The 21,250-nt window shown below is 41.1% G+C and overlaps 2 protein-coding genes and 1 long non-coding RNA gene across 3 annotated transcripts; 1 reads left to right on the plus strand and 2 right to left on the minus strand.

Annotated features, from left to right (window-relative positions):
- Positions 1 to 357: 357 nt before the first annotated feature.
- On the minus strand, positions 358 to 3,776 carry fabp4 (fatty acid binding protein 4, adipocyte). The gene is given in 4 exon segments (NM_001102786.1): positions 358 to 559; positions 1,010 to 1,111; positions 1,448 to 1,620; positions 3,662 to 3,776. Coding segments are annotated over 4 exon segments (405 nt in total). The 5' UTR covers positions 3,738 to 3,776; the 3' UTR covers positions 358 to 505.
- An 8,939-nt stretch (positions 3,777 to 12,715) lies between these two features.
- On the plus strand, positions 12,716 to 17,631 carry pmp2 (peripheral myelin protein 2). The gene is given in 4 exon segments (NM_001114072.1): positions 12,716 to 12,814; positions 15,654 to 15,826; positions 16,637 to 16,738; positions 17,367 to 17,631. Coding segments are annotated over 4 exon segments (405 nt in total). The 5' UTR covers positions 12,716 to 12,741; the 3' UTR covers positions 17,424 to 17,631.
- LOC116411662 lies at positions 15,759 to 16,694 on the minus strand. Its single transcript, XR_004223256.1, has 2 exons — positions 16,606 to 16,694; positions 15,759 to 16,023 (listed from the first exon to the last, which is right to left on the minus strand). It is a non-coding gene; the product is annotated as an uncharacterized LOC116411662 (long non-coding RNA).
- Positions 17,632 to 21,250: the final 3,619 nt, after the last annotated feature.

Genomic DNA, 21,250 nt, shown 5'->3' on the forward strand with positions numbered 1-21,250 from the left:
ATTTGGTTTTACAGTTACAAGATTGCACAGGCATAGGGGCATAACTACAGAGCAACATGACCCTGTGGTTGCAGGAGGACCCAGGAGTGTAGAGGGCCAGCAAGCCCCCCCAAAATAGTAATTTTAATGTATATTGCTATAGTGTCAATTTACTAATGTTTTGGGGGCCCTAAATGGATTTTGCTGTGGGACCCCAGTAATCTAGTTACACCATTGCTTTAGTGCCCAGAATGAATGTGGTCACCAAAGCATTCCCAGGATAAATAATCTTATGTTAGTTTACTTATTAAATAGAAAAGGGATTCATTGTGATGGTCAAGGGTAAGGAAATGGCTTAGGAAAACACATACACAAGAGTTGGTAGCCAAGAGCTTTAATGTTACTCAGACAGGTCACATATGCACTCATAGCCAAGCCTACAATATGAAGCAAGCAGTACAGGCAATTGGACCACAGCTCATTAAACTGAGCTTTTAAAGCATAGCTCCTTTCCAAGGTCTGGAAGTCAGTTTTTCTTCTTGTAGATCCTTATAGCCTTTATGCCTTCGATTATGCAGGTCTGTGGATGATGGGGGGGGGGGGGGAGAAATTATAACAAGTGTAAAATCTGGATCTGTTCATTTATGGAAAGGAGATTTTCCTATAAGGCAGCAGGGGTTTTGTTGCACATACTTAACTAAAACCAACTGTTAGGGCAATATTGGGAAGGGCTGCAGTTTTGCAGGTTGTACAACCCCTCAAGAAAACAAAAAAAAAAGTTCAGCAGGGTATCCAACAGAAAAAGACTTAAAAAACCATTTAGAAACTGGAACCTAATTGGGTATTGTTAAAGTTTGTAACACCAGTGCAGCCCATGATCCCCCCTCACATAACAGTAACATGAATCAGAACAAAGCTACAAAGTTCTTTTAACTAGTTTGCATTCTGGGGGCTCTTTTGGCTACAGTTAATGAGGAATACTGAACTCTGTAGATACTTACTCAGGGGTAGGGGAAAGAAAGGAACTTACCGTCACCATCTGGTCATCTTTTGCCTCTCTGTTTATTTTAGACTCCTTGCCATTCCATTTTTGGTGCTGGACCAACACACCATCATCAAGAGTAACAGTAGTCTAGAAGGGCAAGACATGGTCATTAGGCTGCACACGTCACAGAAAAAAAAAAAAAAAATATATATATACAAATGATAGTAAGCGGTAAGCATTTATAAAAAAAAAAAAAATAATCTTAAAGATATTTATAAATATATAGCATTCTACAAGAAGCCACCACTCAACTCATTTGCTGCTAAAGGCAAGAAATGACCTAGGTGGCTAAGAGCACCTAATAAAGAAATGGATTTGCATACACTGGATACTTAGAACTGACCAAGGAGGAGACAAATATAGAGCTGCAGCCTGTGGGGGTGAGTAGGGGAACCCAATGATAGACAAGATGGCATTGCTCACCTTTGTCTTTCTACCATCAGCAGTCACCTCGTCAAACTCCTCATTAAGCTTAAAAATGGTATCATGGTTTTTGAAAGTACTTTCAGATCTTATCTTTATAATATCGCCGTCCACGGAGATGATAACATCAGGTTTCAAGGTACATGCTGTTTTTCTTATTAATAAACCAACATCTGAAAAGAAATAGGCCAAGATAATGTAAATACAGCACTAGTTAACAGTCATTCTACTTGTTATGAACACGTCATGGCTATGGCCAACAACTACTGAAGGCTCTCCATATATCACCGAATAACCCAAATTCCAGCAGGATCAGTTCCACTGGACCTTCCACCATGTAATCACTGCAGCATGATCCATTCATTTAATTTCTGTTTGCGAGGAAAGTTTGGGCAACTTGGGGCACATGATCAGGCTTTTCAGCAGCAAAATCCACTTTTTGTGCTAAAAGTACACACACTTACTTTGAGGGAGTAAGCCATCACTAAACAGTCCTCTAATGCAGTCATACAAATACCCAAACTGCACAGATCCAAAGTGTTCAGACATTGACCCAGATATAGGAAATGTCTGCCACTTGGATGAACACAAATGGATAACATTAAGACAGTATAGCCATCTTAACGGGACAGTAAACAACTCCCCCCCCATTAGTTCACTTAATAGGGCTTATAGTTTTTGCTTATTGTTTAATAACTATGTATTGCTTGTCTTGCACTAAACCGAATTTGAGTGTAAAGTCCAATTCTACCTTGTTTGTATGAGCATAATTAGCAGCAGAGAAGCCCTCTGTACAAATAAACCCTTACTTCCCTAGGCTGATGCCTTTGTTAGGCTTTCAGATAAGGAACAGCTCATTATACAGAAGGCTTCTCAGCTAGGGTGACCAATCTTTTCAAAATTCAGACACATGTCCAATACATGTTGCAGGGCAGCACTGCATTTAAGCTAAACTACAATAAGTTCAGCCCTGCTAATGATTTTTTAGATGCATGTTCCTGAAAGTGAGTGATCTGGGTCAACCTAATGTCATTGGGCTGATTTGTTTTACTAGTCTCTATAAAGGGGCATAACCTTCACTTACCAGACTGCCTAAATGTCCAACTCAGATTAATGGTTACAGAAAGCGGAGTGTGACATCCAGGAAAGATTCTTAAAGAAACAGTGCTCAAAGATTTCTCCATTTCTATAGTATGCAACTTAATCAGTGAGAATCCTACCCTCTATGTACATTAAGCCTCATGTGATCTGCAAGCTTTAAATATATGTAAATATCATAGTACCAACCCCTCTGCATCTTGTGAGCGCAGAATGCACAGTAGTAATCTCAGTAATCAGATGGCAGCAACAGGACCAATGTAGAGATGTTACTTGGAGAATTAGGGGGCACAAAAGTAAGGGTGACCAGATCATTTGAAAATCCAGGGACATCTAGAAAATCCATCCCGCAGGACAAACTGACTGAAGTTTAATTAAACTGCCATCAGTGTTGCCCTGCAACATGTATTTACTAGAGGTGTCCCTCTAGTAATAGCCATGGGGCAGCTGTTCAGTCAGAAAAAGGCAAAGATTAGATAACAATTAACAACATCTCTGTAGAATACCATTGTAAAATATACTCTTAATAGGTTACAGTGGTAGTCTACAGAGCTTTGGTTATGTGCTATGAGTGCCTTTTCTCATTCAGTTTATATGGCTATTTATATAAACTATAGCAGTCTTTCTGAAGCAAACACCCAGTTTTGACAGTGCAGGGCAATAGTCAAATATTTGAATAACTTTAACACTCATTTTGTGGTGTTAATGTTCCCTTAAGGACTGTTTTAAGGCTATACCTCCTGGGTACAGACAACTTTTCTCCAAGGGAACCCCCTTCTACAGGTAATTCTTTGGCTATCTCCACCTCCCATTCATTTAAAAACAAAAAAAAATACCAATATCCTTTAATTGCTATTGAATATTGTACTTCTTGTTCTTTAGTTCCGACACTTACTAGACCTGGAGGAAAAGTAACTCCTGCTATATCGTTACAGGAATAAAAAATCAAAACCCTTTAAAGCGTAATAACCAATAACAACTTACTGTTTTTGTTATAACAGTCAGCAGCTCCAATAACCCAGCTCCTCTGAACAGACATCTCTAGTATGGGGTAACCACAACCCAACCGCCACCCCCAAACACCAACTCAGCCGGGATCTCCGCTAAACTACTTACCGGCTGCCGCCATGTACTTCTCAAAGTTGGCACTATCCGGTTCTACCAGCACCCAAGTACCACACAGCGCTTCCATGTCTGCAATAACCACAAAATCAGAACAGAACCTCCAAACTCAGCGCAAAGTGAGAAAGATACTTACGGAGGACGAGTTTATATGGGCTGGGGGCGGGGCCTGGGTGAGACAGCCATTGGGCGCCGCTGCGGTAGCGTTTTGCTCAGGTGTAGAACGCTTTCTTGTCCGGCTGAGCTGATTGGGCGCTCATAATTACTCCTTGCCTCAGGGTCTGTTCAAGAAGTGACTTGTGCCCTTTGTTGCTCAGCCGGTTTCCCCAAGTTACACTCACACCTCCTACAGGTGCTGTTTGCTATAATACCAGGGAAATCTGCACCATGGAAATTTGTCAGCCGCTCCCAAGCAGGAAAAAATGGGAAGGAATCACTTTCTGTAATAAATTGCAAGCCTTTGGGACAGCAACTGACACTTTGATACTGATTAAGCACAGGCCTGTTTATAATACAAGTTACAGACAGAACTGCTCCCAACTTGAGGCAAGTGAGTGGCCAGATGGGGGGGGGGGGTGGCAGCAAAAAGCCACCCTGACGGCCAAAATCTGTTGTTCTGTGAGCCTACATCTTTTTTATTATTATTATTGTTACTTTTGATTCCTTATCTTTCTATTCAATCCCTCTCCTATTCATATTTAAGTCTCTCATCAAGGGCAATATCCCACAGGGAGAAAAGTCTTTCCACCAGCAATAAAGGGAAAGGCCTACAGTACACATTGCTTTGTTTTTCTGAAGTTGCATAAAGTTGCCTGCAGGAAGAAACCATGGGACGTTAGAAAAATGAAGCAATGTGTGGCCTTTCCACTGGAGATTCCATTTATTGCCCGTGAAAAGGCTTTTCAGGGAGATTAGATGCCTGCGATAGCAGAGATTTATTGGGGGCAGCCAATCTCCCCATGGGATATTAGCCTTAAACCACTGCCTGGTTGCTGTGGTAAACAAGACCCTAGCAACCAGATTACTGCTGAAATTTCAGACTGGGGAGCTGCTGAACATAAAGCTAAGTAACTAAAAAACAGCAACAAATAAAAAATTAAAACCAGTTGGAAATTGTCTCGGAATATCAATGTCTATGTCATGCTAAAGGTTAATTTAAAAGTGAACAACCCCATTAAATGCAAATGATGGATGTTGCAAGGTCTCAAAAAGACCTAGGGGTGCATAGGTCCCCAAGTATATTAAAGATTACCATACTATGTCAAACTAGGGGTGCACAGCAGAATCCACAGACATTGCAATTTGCCCGTATTGTTTGGGAGTCACCCTGATTTGAGCCCCCCTCACCAGATTACCTGCAGTAACAAGTCTGTCATCCTCTATCAGAAATTTGCACCCAAAACCTAACTTACCAAGTTACACTGAAATGCATAGAATCATCACCCAGAGTAGGGAGCACAGCATGCAGTTAAGCAGAAGTGGGGCAGAGTCATCCACACCCTTGTCATTTCTTGTTTAGACTATTGCAACTCACTGCTCTGTCGGCTCCCCCTGTCTAAACTGACCCCACTCCAATCCATCATGAACAGTGTTGCCAGACTCATATACCTCTCCTCCCGCTCCACAAGTGCCGCCCCCCCCCGAAAGACAATCCTTGCACTGGCTACCGGTCATGTACAGGATTCAGTTTAAGATTCTTGTACTCACCTACAAAACACTCACTGGTGCCACACCCCTCTATTTAACCACCCTAATCCCCAAGTACACCCCCGATGTAAACTTCGCTCTACACACAACCTCCTTCTCTCCTCCTCACTCATCACCTCCTCTCACACTCGCATCAAGGACTTCTCATGCACTGCACCCATCCTCTGGAACACTCTTCTCCATCCCATTAGGCACTGCCAGACTCTCCAAGCCTTTAAACGGTCTCTTAAAACTCACCTTTTCATTCAAGCCTATAATCTAAGAAATGAGATTACTCACTGAGCACCCCTTATCTTGCCTCAAACTAACCACTGGTTTTCACCCCTTACTCTGCACTTACTGTCACTTTACACACCAAGATGAACTCTAACGCCATGGTAGTTACCCTGACCTTATGGGGCTGATTTACTAACCCACGAATCCGACCCGAATTGGAAAAGTTCCGACTTGAAAACGAACATTTTGCGACTTTTTCGTATGTTTTGCGATTTTTTCGGATTCTGTACGAATTTTTCGTTACCAATACGATTTTTGCGTAAAAACGCGAGTTTTTCGTATCCATTACGAAAGTTGCGTAAAAAGTTGCGCATTTTTCGTAGCGTTAAAACTTACGCGAAAAGTTGCGCATTTTTCGTAGCTACGAAAAATGCGCAACTTTTCGCGTAAGTTTTAACGCTACGCAAAATGCGCAACTTTTTACGCAACTTTCGTAATGGATAGGAAAACTCGCGTTTTTACGCAAAAATCGTATTGGTAACGAAAAATTCGTAAAGAATCCGAAAAAATCGCAAAACATACGAAAAAATCGCAAAGTACCGATCATTACGAAAAAAACGCAATCGGACTCCATTCGACCCGTTCGTGGGTAAGTAAATCAGCCCCTATGTCTCAGCCTCCCTTCCTTTTAGAATGTAAGCTCTTGCGTGCAGGCTCCCCCTAGTGTCTCCAATCCTTATCCAAATGTAACTGTAAATGATTTTTTGTGAATTGTCTCTGTGTGGCCCCCCATCTGTCTGGCTGCTTTGATGGTTTACCTTTGTGTAAACTTTAAATGGTATCATTACTGAGATTAACTGGCCCCCTGCATGGTTCTCGCCTCAGATTCAGGCTGTAATCCCCCTGTATTGCTTAAAAATGTAATCCCCTGTGTTGTTCACACCTTTTAATCCCTGCATTGTTCACCCCCTGCATTGTTCACACCTCAGGCTGTAATCACCCACATTGTTCACCTGTTTTGTCTTTTGTACCCCTTTATTCTGTAAAGTGCTGCGTGAATTGATGGTGCTATATAAATAATAATAATTATTATTATTATTAGTGCAAGTTTCATTATTACAGAGAAAAATTGCAGAAAATCTGTTGATAGTTCTATTCTAATGGTGCACTGAATTCAGGATTAGGTCTCCTGGCCACTGGTCTTAGTGTTTAGACTAGAGAAGAAGGAGAAGGCTATGTTGGTAACCAGGCAGGCAGGTGTTTGGCAAACAAAAGATGCTTTACTGCAGCAACACAAAATAGAAAGGCAGGCAATGGCACAGGAAGGGTTAATGGAAGGTAACAGGTACTGAAACACAAAAAAGTAAGAAGGCAGGGCTTGGTTTATTGGTTTATTGATGATGAACATTGGCATCATGGGAATTTAAATGCCCAAATCTTGCACCACTGGCATCACCTCTGAATTGCAAACTCCTTAACCGTACCAAATCTAATCCCTTACCCATTACATAACTTCAGTTGCTCCAGGGCAAAGCTTATGCACTGCCCTAGGGTGCTGGCTGCTTCTATCCACTCTGCATATACCCTTACCTTTACCTATGCCCTCCCATTTTCTTGTTTCTTCCTGCTCTTCTCTCCTTTACCTTTATGATCTCTTCTTCCTTATTCCTTGTCCTTTCTGCTCTTCCTGTCTACATTGCTCCCCTAATGCTTAACCACATTCATATTATTCCCTGTTTTTAACCTTTCTCGACAACCCCTTCCTTTCTTTTCATTTAATTCTCCTTGCCTGTTCTTTCTTCACCTCTCCATTCTATGCTTTCCTATCCTTTATCATTCTACTGTCTTATTCCCACTTTGAACTCTACCTTTCATTTTTTTCCCTTCTCTTCTTCCATTTTTCCCCTTTAAACATTTATATGCTTTAATAAAGTGTGCACTAATTTATTTTTTAAACAGGATTTTGACACTGTTGTGATATTACACAATGTTGCACAGGGTTCAAAAAAATGTCTGCCTTGTACCATCAAGAAATAAAAGAGTCCTTGGAGTCTGAGCTCCCAATTCTCCATCTTCCATTACTGAAGTAGTGAATTGCCGCATATGGATACAAATACACACCACTGTCTTAGTTGAAATCAGCACTCCCTCTCCAGCTATTTACTTTTAGCTACTCACTCATGGAATGCCGACACTGCACACAGGCAGGCTAGGCCAGGAGCAGTAAAGTATAACTAAAAAGGTGTGCTTGATTAATATTCATATTCTAAATGTTTTATACTCCTCCTTTTACCAAATCCTCAGTCCTCTGCAGTGTTGGACCGGCCCTACAGGATGCCAGGAAAACTACCGGTGGGCCCAGGTTTCAGTGGCCTCCCTGCTCCTAATCATTTGGTCTATTTCATGATCCTTCGCTATTTCTGTATCAGGACAAAGAGAATGAATAAATGGAAGGATAGATTATAGTATGTAAAGTAAAGACACTAGGAGAATAAAGCAGATGCGTGAGGCCAGCACCATCTCACAGGGGTCCTGGGCGCCTGAGGTGGCCAAGTTGATGCAGACCCCCTCACTCCCCCTGCATGTAGCGGGGGGGGCTGCCCTGGTAACTTGTCCGGCGCTACCGCCTGAGGCGAGTATCTCAACTCGCCTCATGGCAGCAGCGTCCCTGGATCCTGTTTTTTTTAGGCCTGAATTTCTCTTCAAACAAAGGGGCCCATTAATTAAAGCATGATTTACCAAATGAAAAAAATTACTACTATTTCGTGGTTTTCGTTAAATTCCACAAAAAAGTCGTATTTTTCGCAAAGACTACGACCATTTCGGAATTCATTCAAGCTTTGGTATGGTGACTTTCTTTTGGCCAAGTTGGAGCTGTAGAGTCCTATGGAAGGCTTCCAAAATCATGCATTGAAGTTTTAAAGCCAGAAAGGTTTTCGCGCCGTTTACGATCGCTTGGATATGAACATTTTGTGACTTTCAGAACGCAACCACGATATTTTCGTACGTCCAAGAAAAGGATTTTCGCACAATTTTCAGAAATTATCATGGTTTTAATTGGTGAAAATTCATGCTTTAATGAATGGGCCCCTTAATGTTAATATGAAATAGGATCTGAAAAAGGCCAGGAGTGGATCATTATTTAACTCACAATATGGGCCTGGTTGACATCTCTAATCAACACCAGAAAACCAACACATGCACCAATGCTAGTGCCAGATTACCAAGAGTCATAACTGACAGTGGATGATGAACAAAGACAATGCACAACAGATTCTGTGGGCAACTTCTATGCAGTGAACAAAGTACATTGGTAAATGACTTTAGTTTTATGGTAATGTAGGTACATGTAACAGTCACTAGATGGCAGTGTAGGGCATGGAATAGAGTACTGTGTGGGCACCTGACCCAGGCCCACCCAGGAGCTATCTGACCCTGACCAGCTAACCCACACATAAGGCCACCCACACAACTGGGAGATTTCTAAGTCCTAACCAATTTGTGGGAATTCTGTAGGTAACCGACCCAATGCAGGAATCTAGCATGGAATTCCCTTGATGTCAATGGCCTTAATATATCCCCCTCAAAGGATGTGTCCAGATGTCCATCCAAGCCATTCTCTTTACTAATTAGACCATTTGGTCTTAGGTAGTTAAGTAGAGCTCACCTTATTTGAGAGATTGAGGAGCTTGGGCTCCACTAGGGAAAATCATAGGTCACCTGTAACACCACGACCCCCAGTGTTTCCCTCGGACTCCCTGTGGCATTGGGGTCTGCCCCCTCTATAGTTACACCATCATTCTGTACTGACTGAATTGAGACAATATACTATTACCATTACTATTACAGGTTGTTGAAATACTGATGTTCAGTATTAAAAAAGCCATGCCTGAGAGCCAGAGGATCGTGTGCACTGGCAGACCTTGCACCCTTTCAGCTCGATATGCAAACTGCAGCCATGTGTGTAGCCCAGCCCAATGACATCCCAGCTGATTGCTAACATAGACAGAAATGAATTGTTGATGAGGGCGTGACTGTGTCTGTGCCTTCAGCCTGATTGATAGAGCAAGCAGAAGGCAAAGAGGAACACACAACAGCATAAGAGAATGTCAATATGGAGACATTAATGGCAGCATTGGTAAAGCATGATGGGCAGAGGGAGAGAGGCCCACTATGGCTGGGGCCCACCTGGCTATTCCTTGGGTCCAGGCAGGCCAGTCAGACTTTGTTTTCCTCGTAGCTGCCCAAGATTATTTTGACTTTTTCTGCCATGTAGGGCAAAGTAGGTAAAAACTCCCACCCATCAATAGGAGTAGATATGCACAAGGATGCTTAACTGGTTAATTAGGGAGGCATAAATTAATTTTGTAACCATGCAAATTAACAAGGAATTAGGGCTGGTTCATTGGTTACACCACTAGGTCATTTTAACTGCCGAAGGAAGCTTCCTGTGCGGCTAAAGGTAGCCATACACTGGCAGAATTCATCTGCTGATTTAAGTCTTTTAGACCAATTCACCAGCTTATCAGCCCATCTATGGGCACCCCTGATGGGCCTACCTGATCCATATCTGGCCTAAAATTGTCCAGATTGGGTAGGTTTGATTTTCCGTTGGATCGAGTACCTGCGTTTTTAATTTGATCATTCAGCCCTAGGGCCCCATGATTGAATTAGCCCGATATCGCCCACCTTAGGTGAGCATATTGGCAGAAGATCTGTTCAGGGGAGCTGCCAGGCCCGGATTTGTGGCAAGGCCACAAAGGCCCGCCCCTAGGGTAGCAACAAGATTTCGACATTTTGCTCCCATACGGAGCAATGGGGACGTCTTCCCACTGCTCTGTATGGGAGTTTAAATGCCCGCACTTGCACGCTTGCTTTGGCTCGGCGGGGGGGATGGGTGTAGAGAGAGATTCTTCGTGCATGCACAGGAAGGGGGGGCGAATGCCCGGCAAGTTACCAGGGAGAGCAAAAAGCCGCTCCTGGTAACTTAAAGAGCCGAAATTCCAAATGAGCAGATTGCTACGTGTATGGCCACCTTAAGATGTCCAACCTGTAGTGCTGATAAACGTAATGGGATTACTCCAGATAGCAGCTCAGCAGATGAGTTTTAATAGATACATCAGCGACTTCAGCCCATGAATTAAATTGTATCTTAGTGAAGTGTATGTTCTTTAGGGGTTAGTTTTACCTTTAATACACGCCATTTGGATAGTTTCTTTAATTTAACACGGTACAGACAGTTTAGAGGCTTTAAGACACATGCTGTTCCTAGCAAAACTACCAAACTGGTTTTCCACAATTCAGAATATAGCATACACTTACAGAACTCGCCGATAGAAAGGCCTACACATCGCTTCGGCTTCCCAAAGACTCACAAAGTTTCCTCCTGCAGGCATTTTGGAATACCGAAGTGATGGTGGAAAGGCATTTCGGAGTGGTTAGTTGCCTGCAGTAGCAGAGATCTACTCTGTGGGACGTCAGCCTCAAGGTGACAAAACTACATGCTGCCCTAGATTCAACTGTAGGAGAAAATGTTATCTCATGTTTTATTCCCAGATTTTCCCAAGGTGTTTTCATGAGATAAAACATAAGGCAAACAGTAAATCTAGCAAGGTGCTATGAATCAGTCTCATGTTGGGAAATACTATGCAGCGACCAGTTGTGCTACAATGTGTGCCAAAGGTTTCCAGCTCTGTTACTACTGCTCTGGGTTCATGCCGGAATCTGCTGCAACATAAAGGTTAAACCACAAGTGTAAACTTCCATCCCATGCATTGTAAAAATGTATATTAACACAGAAAATTGTTCATATGCAATGCCATCTCAGATTATAATCACTGTAACTTTACATAACATTGTTTATCCTTCTGCTACTATATACTATACCTATTAACCTGTGCTACTATATTACCCTGCTACTATAGGTCTCTACTATAGGGTCCCTTCCCCTATATACCTTCCCCCCACCTATATACCACTCTCCTGCTACTATATACTATACTGCTATCCCACAGCCCCAGTCCCTTCCCAGAGGCTATTATCCCCACTGCTACTATAGGCTACTATACCTGCTATTATCCCCCACTGCTACTATAGGCACCATCTCTCCCTACTATACCTGCTATCCCACAGCCACAGTCCCTTCCCAGAGGCTATTATCCCCCCACCATTACTATAGGCACCATCTCTCCTTACTATACCTGCTATCCCACAGCCACAGTCCCTTCCCAGAGGCTATTATCCCCCCACTGCTACTATATTACACAGCGGCTGTGCCTTTGCTGAGATTCACCCAAAATCTGTAATTTCCTCTGCATTTTTAAGTGGGTAAAACCCACACTGGACAATTCACCTTACTTCCCATTCAAATGAAGTGGGGTAGGTGGTCCAGGGCATTGCCAACCCACCATAACACAGCTCTAATTGGCATGTTTGTGTATGAAACAACATGGGTATGTGTGCACAGGTTGGTTGCAGAATTGGTCCCATTAATATGACACAAAAAGTCTTGGCTCTTACAGTCATCTATAATATTAGTGCCCTGTGCCAACTTACCATTTGTTCCTAATGGTGCGGAATGGTTTGTTACAAGACAACACAACACATAACACCTGCATTAACCAGGCCTAACTACAGGTGTTATAGGCAACTAGGAGTATTGCACTTATAGAAACCAAAAGCTGCACAACTGCAGAATGTTACAATGTACCTCCCTCTCTCTCTGGGCTTTTCTCTCTCCCTGTAGTTCAGGCAGCACAAGAAGTAATGGGGGACATATGCACAAATAGGGGTTTGCGGACCCCAGGCAGTTAGGAGACAGGTAACCCTGGCACAGTAAAGGGGACCTCCGGGCGCTAGAGTATCGCTAATATAGCGTGACTAGGTGCATGCTGAACTCTCATGGCTACAATAAAAGCCAAGGGCCACTCCTGATCCTTTGCCCGGATTGGCCTCAAGCCAAAGCTGTACAAAGCGCTGAGCCAGCCCGGCCAGTACAATGGCATTAGCCGGCGGATTAGGCGACCCACGTTACAGTCACAAGAGCCCGCCCATTGGTGCTTGGAACGAATTTATAGCGGCTCTCAGCATCCCAAGCGCAGCCTGCGCTCCCTGCACCTCTGTCCTGTCTGTGTCCGGCGCTACAAGCAACCATGGTGGAACAGTTCGTGGGTACCTGGAAGCTGACTGACAGCCAGGGATTCGATGAGTACATGCAGAGTCTGGGTAAGCGCTTAGCCCTATGTACCACTCCTTGCATTGCTTTATACATGCTCCCTTGCATTTTGCGCCATTCTGCCCTGAGTGTCTTATTTTTTTGACTAAATGGGTGCTCAGTTTTACATCATGTTTTATGTTTTCCTTTTGTTCAGAATCCTCAATTTATTAATAAATTGGGGGTAATAACTGAACTTTGGTCAGCTGACCGCATTATGAATAATGAAAGCAAATATCTGATTGATTTGGCCACAGAGATTGGGTAAAGCCCTTTGCTTCTGTGAGTACCAGTGTGTGTGGTTCCTTTGCTGAATCTGATGCATGATTGGGGCTCTGACACCAGCCAGGCTTTGGGGTTTAAGGTCTGCTGAATTTGCCTTTTTACTACTTGAGTGAATCATTTGACACCAACTGAGCTGTTAATAAATAATATGGAAATGGCCATTTTATTGTACTTTGTGCCATGGAATTGGCTTAGAGAAATTAATTGTAATTTTTGTTCACCCCTTTAATAATGAACACATAATATATCCACATCCTAATTGGCTAAACAGAAATTTCTTTAGGCTCAAGGTATGCGTAGTTTACAGTTAGCCTTGACAGGCAGCATGGCCACATTTAGGCACATTTCCACCAGCAAACCCTGACATAAGCCTTGTGTGCCACATGCTGTAGCCGCAGACTGTATTGTTTTCTGTGCAGCCCTGCAGAGTCAGATTTAACACATTCACACATTAATAAAGAGAATCAGAGACAAACAAACATTTTTCCAGTAGGCATGTGGTAACACCTTTCCCTGGTACTGCAAGGTATAGCTTTAGGTGGGACTGGGTGGGCAGGCAGCAACCCCTTAAGTCTGGATTCAGATACAATCTGGGTGGCTCAGTTTATGATCCAGGAATTGGTTTAGAATAATCTGACACTTTATTTTAATTTACTGTTATCTCTTACAGCACAAACTGTGATGTTATCAAAGGGGTCAAAAACAGCACAGGAACACAATATAGACTGACATTCAATGCTTTAGTCTATTGCATGACCAGTAATGTTCAGAAGCCATATTGTAACTGGCATCTTTCTGAGCTGCTAATCTGACTCATATATATCAGCTAACCCTATATCATTAGGACAATAATGCTCCAAGCAGGGCATTTGTGACACTTTATTTCATATATCCATTGAAATGATTGAGGGGCATTTCTAAGTGTTTTTTTTGTCTGATAGCTGATCTGGAAATGTTTTGGGTAACAGAATGCTCTGGCTTGCCTAGTGTGCCATTGCCCATAGAGTAAAAAGTTATTAGCACTATATTGTTACAACGGTGATGAGGCTAGGTGAGGGTAGTTGCCGTCTCAGCTGACACTTGAGGTGGGTATGAGTGCTGCTTAGTAGATATAGTCAGTGGGGTTTATGGACATATTATACTGGTAATATTGCTAATGAGACTTTGCAGCACTGGGGATAATTAATTACAGTGTGGATGACTTCCCCTGGTGTTACATCACTTTAGATGGAACTTTGTCTCCAATCATCTCATTGCTAGCTGAGCAGTCAAGGAATACTGGGAGTTGTTGTTCTGCAACAGCTGTTGCAATCCCAGTTAATTGATCTGAGTGTCCCTTATGGGTCAGTACCCGCAGGAGCTCACTTAGGCAGTCGTGAATAATGTCATTTGTGCTGAGCATTGAAGTGTGGGTAAAGGTTCACTGTGTAATGGTTAGAGCAGCAGGGCAAGCCTATACTACACTCTGAGCACAAGCATGAGTGAAACACATGCACTTTGTTGAACTTTTAAGCTGTATACTCTGGGGCAGGCAAAGGACTGTATTTTCAGCTTTGTCATCAGCTTTAACACTTGACTGGATACCATGAGTGTTGCGGTTCAGTAATACGTCTGGACATTTGCAGACTGCCGGCTCATGGGTTAGAGGTCACATGGACTCTCCCCACTGACAGGATGCTAACTGGCAGGAAAGTGTGTGTATAGGCAGAATGGGTTTAGATGAACAAAATGAAACTGTATTTCTGGACTTATTTGTTCTGTCATACACAGACTGCTACCTTTTCACTCTCAGTGCCAGTACTTTCCAAAGAAGGATAAGCTAAAGCTTATGGCACATGTGGTGCATTCAGCCTGTCATTTTTCAGCTAACAGAGAAGGGCCTGAACCTGGCAATGATGCCTGCCATTGGAAACTGCCTGTAGGCTGCAGGTTCAGCTACTTCACTGCTCCAGGTTTTGGTACTTTTCTTCATTAGCTTCAGGTCCATCCTTAAATTTAACTTTATATTTCTGAATTTGGCTTTGTTGATGAGGAAAAATAAAGTTAATAATGCCCAAAAATATTACACCTATTTCTAAATCTTCCTTCTAATTTGTGTGATTTTTACCCATAATGCTAACTTAACGTCAGTGATTACAATATAGGGCCTTATTCATGAAAGTGGCACAAGGCGTTTGTGAAGTTTTTAAAATACTTTTACTCTGTTAATCTTTCTTACTTACACTTTTGTTAATAATGAGGAGGGATAATAAAACTGGTTACAATAAAAGGTAACAAGCAAAAGGTAAAAGTATTTTGTAGTAAGGATAGACGGCCTCACGTAGGGCAGGGCACACTTTACATCCTTCCCCAGGCTTAGCACTCCTAGGCACAGGGCTTTGCATTTCTTTGGATTCCCTCTAGTTCACTCAGACACAGCAGGTAAGTGCATAGGGCAGAGGTGCTGTATTTTGCAATTGTAAACAATTAAAATGCCCCCATGCTTTCTAATCTGGAGCTACTGTAGCATTGCCAAAAACGAAGACATTTTTCATAAATATCTAATAATTTTGTTCCTTTGCATAGGTGTCGGCTTTGCCACAAGAAAGGCAGGCGCTATGGCTAAGCCCAATGTAATTATTTCTGTTAACGGTGACAAGATCTTGTTAAAGACGGAGAGCACTTTAAAAACAACAGATATGACGTTTAAACTGGGAGAGGAGTTTGATGAGACCACAGCAGATAACAGAAATACAAAGGTTTGTTCACTGTTTTAGTCTAGCAATAACATAGAAAAAACTGAATAATAATAATACATTATTGGAGGTATAGTCTTACTGGATCAGTCTGCAGTTTCAACCTTGCCTAAGTAGCCATTGTTTCGATACAGGGTGGGCACAAGCTCCTTATCCTCTCCACAGGGCTCCTGTTGTGTTTAGATTTCCATTACAGGGTGCTGTAGGGAGCATGATGTAATTAGGACATGGTCAACCTAATACAGGTATGGGACCTGTTATCCAGAATGCTCGGGACATTTGGATAAGGGATCTTTCCGTAATTTGGATCTCCATAACTTAAGTCTGCTAAAAATAATTTAAATATTAAATAAACCCAATAGGATTGTTTTGCCTCCAATAAAGATTAATTATATCTTGTTTCCGGATAAGGGATCCCATACCTGTAAAACAATGAATGGCACATTTTATTTCATGGGCAACTTCCTGGTTTTAGTTATAGCTTGTACAGAGAGGAATGATAATAATTAGTATTCTCATGTACGTAACACAATATGTATATGGCCAGCTAACCTACAGTGTTCCAGCTGTTGAGCTAGCTCTTTCAGCATTCTACTGTTGTTTAAGGTCTGAGTTTCTCAGTGAGTTTGAGTTTCTTGTGTACAGTATTTCCTATGCGCAGTGTAATGAGTTTGGCTGAGAAAGAAAACTATGCAATGTGAAGCACTAAAAGCAGTGTTTAGAAGGCAGTAAGCTCTAAATACTTGTGCTATTTACCTTTTCTGGCCAGTTGTACTACCCACCTAATACAGTTCATATTGTGCTTTTCCGCAGACCTTGATAACCTGCGACAGTGGCGTTCTGAATCAGGTGCAGAAGTGGGATGGAAAAGAGACCACTATTCAAAGAGAAATTAAAAATGGACAGTTGGTAGTGGTAAGTTGGAACTGTGACATCTGCTAACAAAATGTCTAAATCATAGTAACAATTTATTTGCAGTACAATGTGATCCATTTCTCAAAATTCTATTGAGTTCCAACTCAAGTTCTTATGAAGCTGTAAAATCAAAAATATATTATAAGTTAAATAGGGATTATCAAACCTTTTTATTTTTTTGTATGCCGTGTGTTCCTAAACCATAATGCTGACACCTAGAATGGTCCAAAGCAGTGGTTGGGACTGCTTAACTTAAAGTGCAGATATGGTAATACTTGGGGTAAATGCTTTGGGGGGATGGAAATCAATACAATGGAAAGTACTGCCTTAAGTACAAATAGAGTTATCCTACTTTTCATGGTCAAATAAAGAGGGCAATTTGCCTGCTATATCATAAAGTCTGTCAGGGTGGGAGGTACATTATATTTCTTTTCTGCTTATTCAGATTTAAAACTATGAGTTGGATGTGGTTTTGTAGTCAGTCAGCAGTGAGAAATAAAATGATCATCAGAAGTTGGCATCTAGGCCACTTGCCCAATGATATCATATTCATGGCAAAGTCTGTTGTAATTTTCTATGTTTTTATGTCTTCTATGTTTCTTACACTGTTACTGTTTATATCCTCCAGACCTGTACAATGGGAAATGTGAAATGCGTCCGTACATATGAAAAGGTGAAGGCATAAGTCAGAATCTCAGCTGAGGCTGATTCAACATAAGGAGAGCTCAGTTCCATGAGCCACCCCTCAGCCACACCAGTCGGCCTTTTAAATTCTCAGTTTTGGCCTCTTCATTTGATAACTGAACTACTTTACAAGAATGTATTGGAATGAAATAATATAATCAATGTGACTTGCTATGGATGTTCAATAAATATATGCAGCCCATGACTAATGTTCTTTGTGCATTGATTGGATTGCAACTATTTTCTTTCCTACCTACATACAATTTTTAAAAATGGGACAATAATCAAAGTTAAAGCATATTAATAACAAATATTTACCAGATTTAAAAAAACAACAACAAAACACAGAACTAGAAACCAGTCTCTTTTTAAATGAACTAAATGTCAAGGCCAACGGGAGTGCGGATTCTGCAAAAGTAAAAAATAATACAAATGTTATTTTTACTAAGGACTGAGCTTTTCATAATATCAGATGTCATATGTCTTACTTATAAAGGCCCCCCAACTGGTGGTTCAGCTTGTGCTATCAGCGCTGGGACTGTGCCACTCAATTCAGGGCTTACATTTGCCATATTAACCAGTTTGTTATGTAAAGGTGAAATTGTGTATGCAGGTGAATATTATTTGCTATCTGTGCCCCTTTAGATTTTTGCCTTTAAATAACAAGGTAAACTTGATAATAATGTAGCCCCCCTATAGGAACAACATTTTAGTGTTCCCTTTATTATGATTTTCTAATCTATATTAGATTCTCTTCTCTCTTCTTTTTATCGTACCTTGATGTCTTCCTGCTATATAAAGGTATGGGGTCTGTTATCCACTGGCATCTCCCATTGTGTCCTATTAAAACAAGCAATGGTTTAGTGATTTGCTCTTTTTTAGTAAAAATAAAAGGGCATCTTGTTTTTTTGCCATCAACATAAATTCAGGTTGATGGCAAAAAAAATGATTTGATTTTGATGCTGTAGCTGTAGTAGCTGTACGCCATGGTGCTCATATTAATTTTGTATAATGTTCCAAGCACTCTGGATAACAGATCCCTTACCTGTACAGACGGAACTATCGTCAATATCTAGCACTATATATCTGAAATCTAAGCAAAACAATGCTTGGCACAGATCCTCATCCTAGCCCATGTAATGGCACGTACCATCATTTCCTTCAGATACAGTTAAAATAGATGGACTTTATTAAAGTTATTGGATATCAAAACAACTCTTCACTAGGTACAGCTGTACAATAATTTTCCTTTTCCAGCCATTTTGGATGTGAACCACATTCCTTGATGATATATTTGCATAATTACACGTGAATGATTTAATGATGTAATTGTACTAATTGTACTTACTGCCTGGCATGGCTATAAGCCCCAAGTTCTCATAAAACCCTTGCAGCCATTAGCTTAATATTGTGCTCCCTTTGGTGAAACAAATCACATAAGGCATTTTTGGAAGAGAATAAATATTTTGAATTGTTTTATATCTTTTTAGTTAACAATCTGTAGCACTTAATATGGATTAACTTCAGCAAAAAACAGTAATTAAATGGGAATTAATCATTTTCATTCCTGACAGTCATGCTTCAAAAGCTTTAATCCGTACTCCCTGCAGATATATTCTCACTTTAGTGCTGGTTTCTTTATTTAACTGATTTTTTTTTATAAAAAAAATGTCAGAACTTACTTCATTTCTGTGGGTTCAGATCTAGTGATTTGATGAGGAATGTAAGGTTGCAGCTTGAGGTTTGTGGCTCTGACCGACACCCACCACAAGCAGAGCCCAAATGCTTTTAAAGAGTTCATAGAATAAACACTATGTGGAATGCACCCTTTAGTGCTCCAGCACTTGCATCTGGGGCTGTCGTAAATGACCTCTATTGATTCCATGGTAATATCCAGATTGACAGTCAGGGTCTTGCTAGGGACCCTAAAAATCTTTTGGGTGCCACATCTGACCTCCCAGAGATTAACAGATCATTTAGATTTTAAGAGATGCCTCTTGTTATGGTGTGCTGGCACCTTGCCTTCTCACTTGATACCACTCATGAGCTTCCTTTCTGGGTTGTGTAAAAACACTTAACTGGAAAGGAAATCTGTGTGTTTTTCCACATGTAATCTGCAGCCTTTGAATTAACTTTCCTGTTCTGTAATGAGTATGTTTGGATGTTTGGCTGACAAATGTAGCCCTGATAATATAAAGAAAAAACAAGTTTTTTTATGGGGTTGAATGACAAACGGCCTATTTTTGGCTATGAGAAAAATCATTTCAATCCCAATGATTGCTTCTGATATCTCTTTGCAATGTGTATTTGCCAAAATGAAAAGAATGAATGTGTGGCAGCCATGTAATTTGTCAGTTGGTAAAAAATATTATGATGGGATGTTGGGGATCACAGAGGCTGGGACAATAACAAATATATGTGGGAGTATGGTGGGGGAAAAAATGAACAGTGAAATTCATAGACTTCAGGAATAGTTCCAAAAATATAATGATATATGTATAATATATATGGTGAATAAATGATACAGTTTGCTCTATTTGTACTAGTCGGTCAGTTTTCTGGTTGAATGGGACGTATAAGGAAGATTTGCATGTCCTTTTAAGGCAAAAATCTAGAAATTCATGGCTATAAAATCTCTGATCTTGGGTAGAGCAGGGAAGGTTATGACACTTTAATCATTCAAACAAACAGAGCTGTGTTTTGGGAAAGGGGTGATGCTCTCAGCTGTGCTATGTGTGGAGTCTAGAAGAGTAGCAGCTTGATGCAGAAAGAGGTTAAAGTAAACCCTTTCAAACAACAAATACTTTTAGTTTCTGACTGAGGAAAAAGAAAGTCATTGTGGAGGGCCTAAGGCTTTGGAACAGCATGTAAAGTAAGGAAAATTGGAGCAGTCCAATGTGTGGCCTACAGAAAATGTTGAACTTCAACCCTCAGAATTTACCAACTGCTGCTATAATATGCAGCCAGCTGATCTGGTTATGGAACACGTGGCCAGATCTGCTTCTCAGGGAGACATAGGTTTAGGGTACCTCTACAATCTTGTCAGTTACTGTATATGATATCTTGGTATTTTCTTGGCTTTTTTTCTGGCAGATGCACCAAGATGCAATGATTGAGTATCTGTGACCACTACAGCCCCTGAGGCAATGCATAGCTTTCTGGAATACTCATTTTCCAAGTATATGTAGAGTCAGTGCACAAAACTCCAAAAAAAAAACCCACAGAGCATACTTATGGAAAAACCTCAGTCAGAAACAAGGAAATCTGTAGAACCAGTGACCTATAACTGCATTATTAAACAGAGCTGTATAAAGGCATTCAGGGGACAAATGCTGCTTGTTTGGCACCAATGGGACCGTTGCAATATAATGATGATGCATAAATGGTTTTGTGTAAATGGCTCAGTTCTTTGGCAAGTACATCATCTTGCTTATTTCTTATAAAAACAAGATTGAAGAATTATTTATAAATCAGAAAGGATGGAAACATCTGTTGTAATGAGGCAGGGAGTTTCAGTGAGGGGAGGAGAACTTAAATAATTGTGCACAATGAAATGAAAGCTTCTTATATTAATGGATGACAGCAGCCAGCTACTAGAATGGCCTATTTGGCCTATTTACAGAGTATCAGGAAAGTAGAAGGGGAGTTTATATGGTGAACTATTGCCCAAAGAAAAAGAGGAAGGTGATACAATTAATTCTAAATAGATATTGGCAGCAATAAGCCTTTGCTTCGTTAGTTATTTGGTCAAGTTAAGGTCAATGTATAAGGAATGCTCTTAGTTTTGTTTATGGTTTAGTACTTTCTTGTTTGTAGATAGAGCACACT

The sequence above is a fragment of the Xenopus tropicalis genome, chromosome 6 (assembly GCF_000004195.4).
Source record: "Xenopus tropicalis strain Nigerian chromosome 6, UCB_Xtro_10.0, whole genome shotgun sequence".
In the NCBI taxonomy this organism is placed as follows: Eukaryota; Metazoa; Chordata; class Amphibia; order Anura; family Pipidae; genus Xenopus; species Xenopus tropicalis.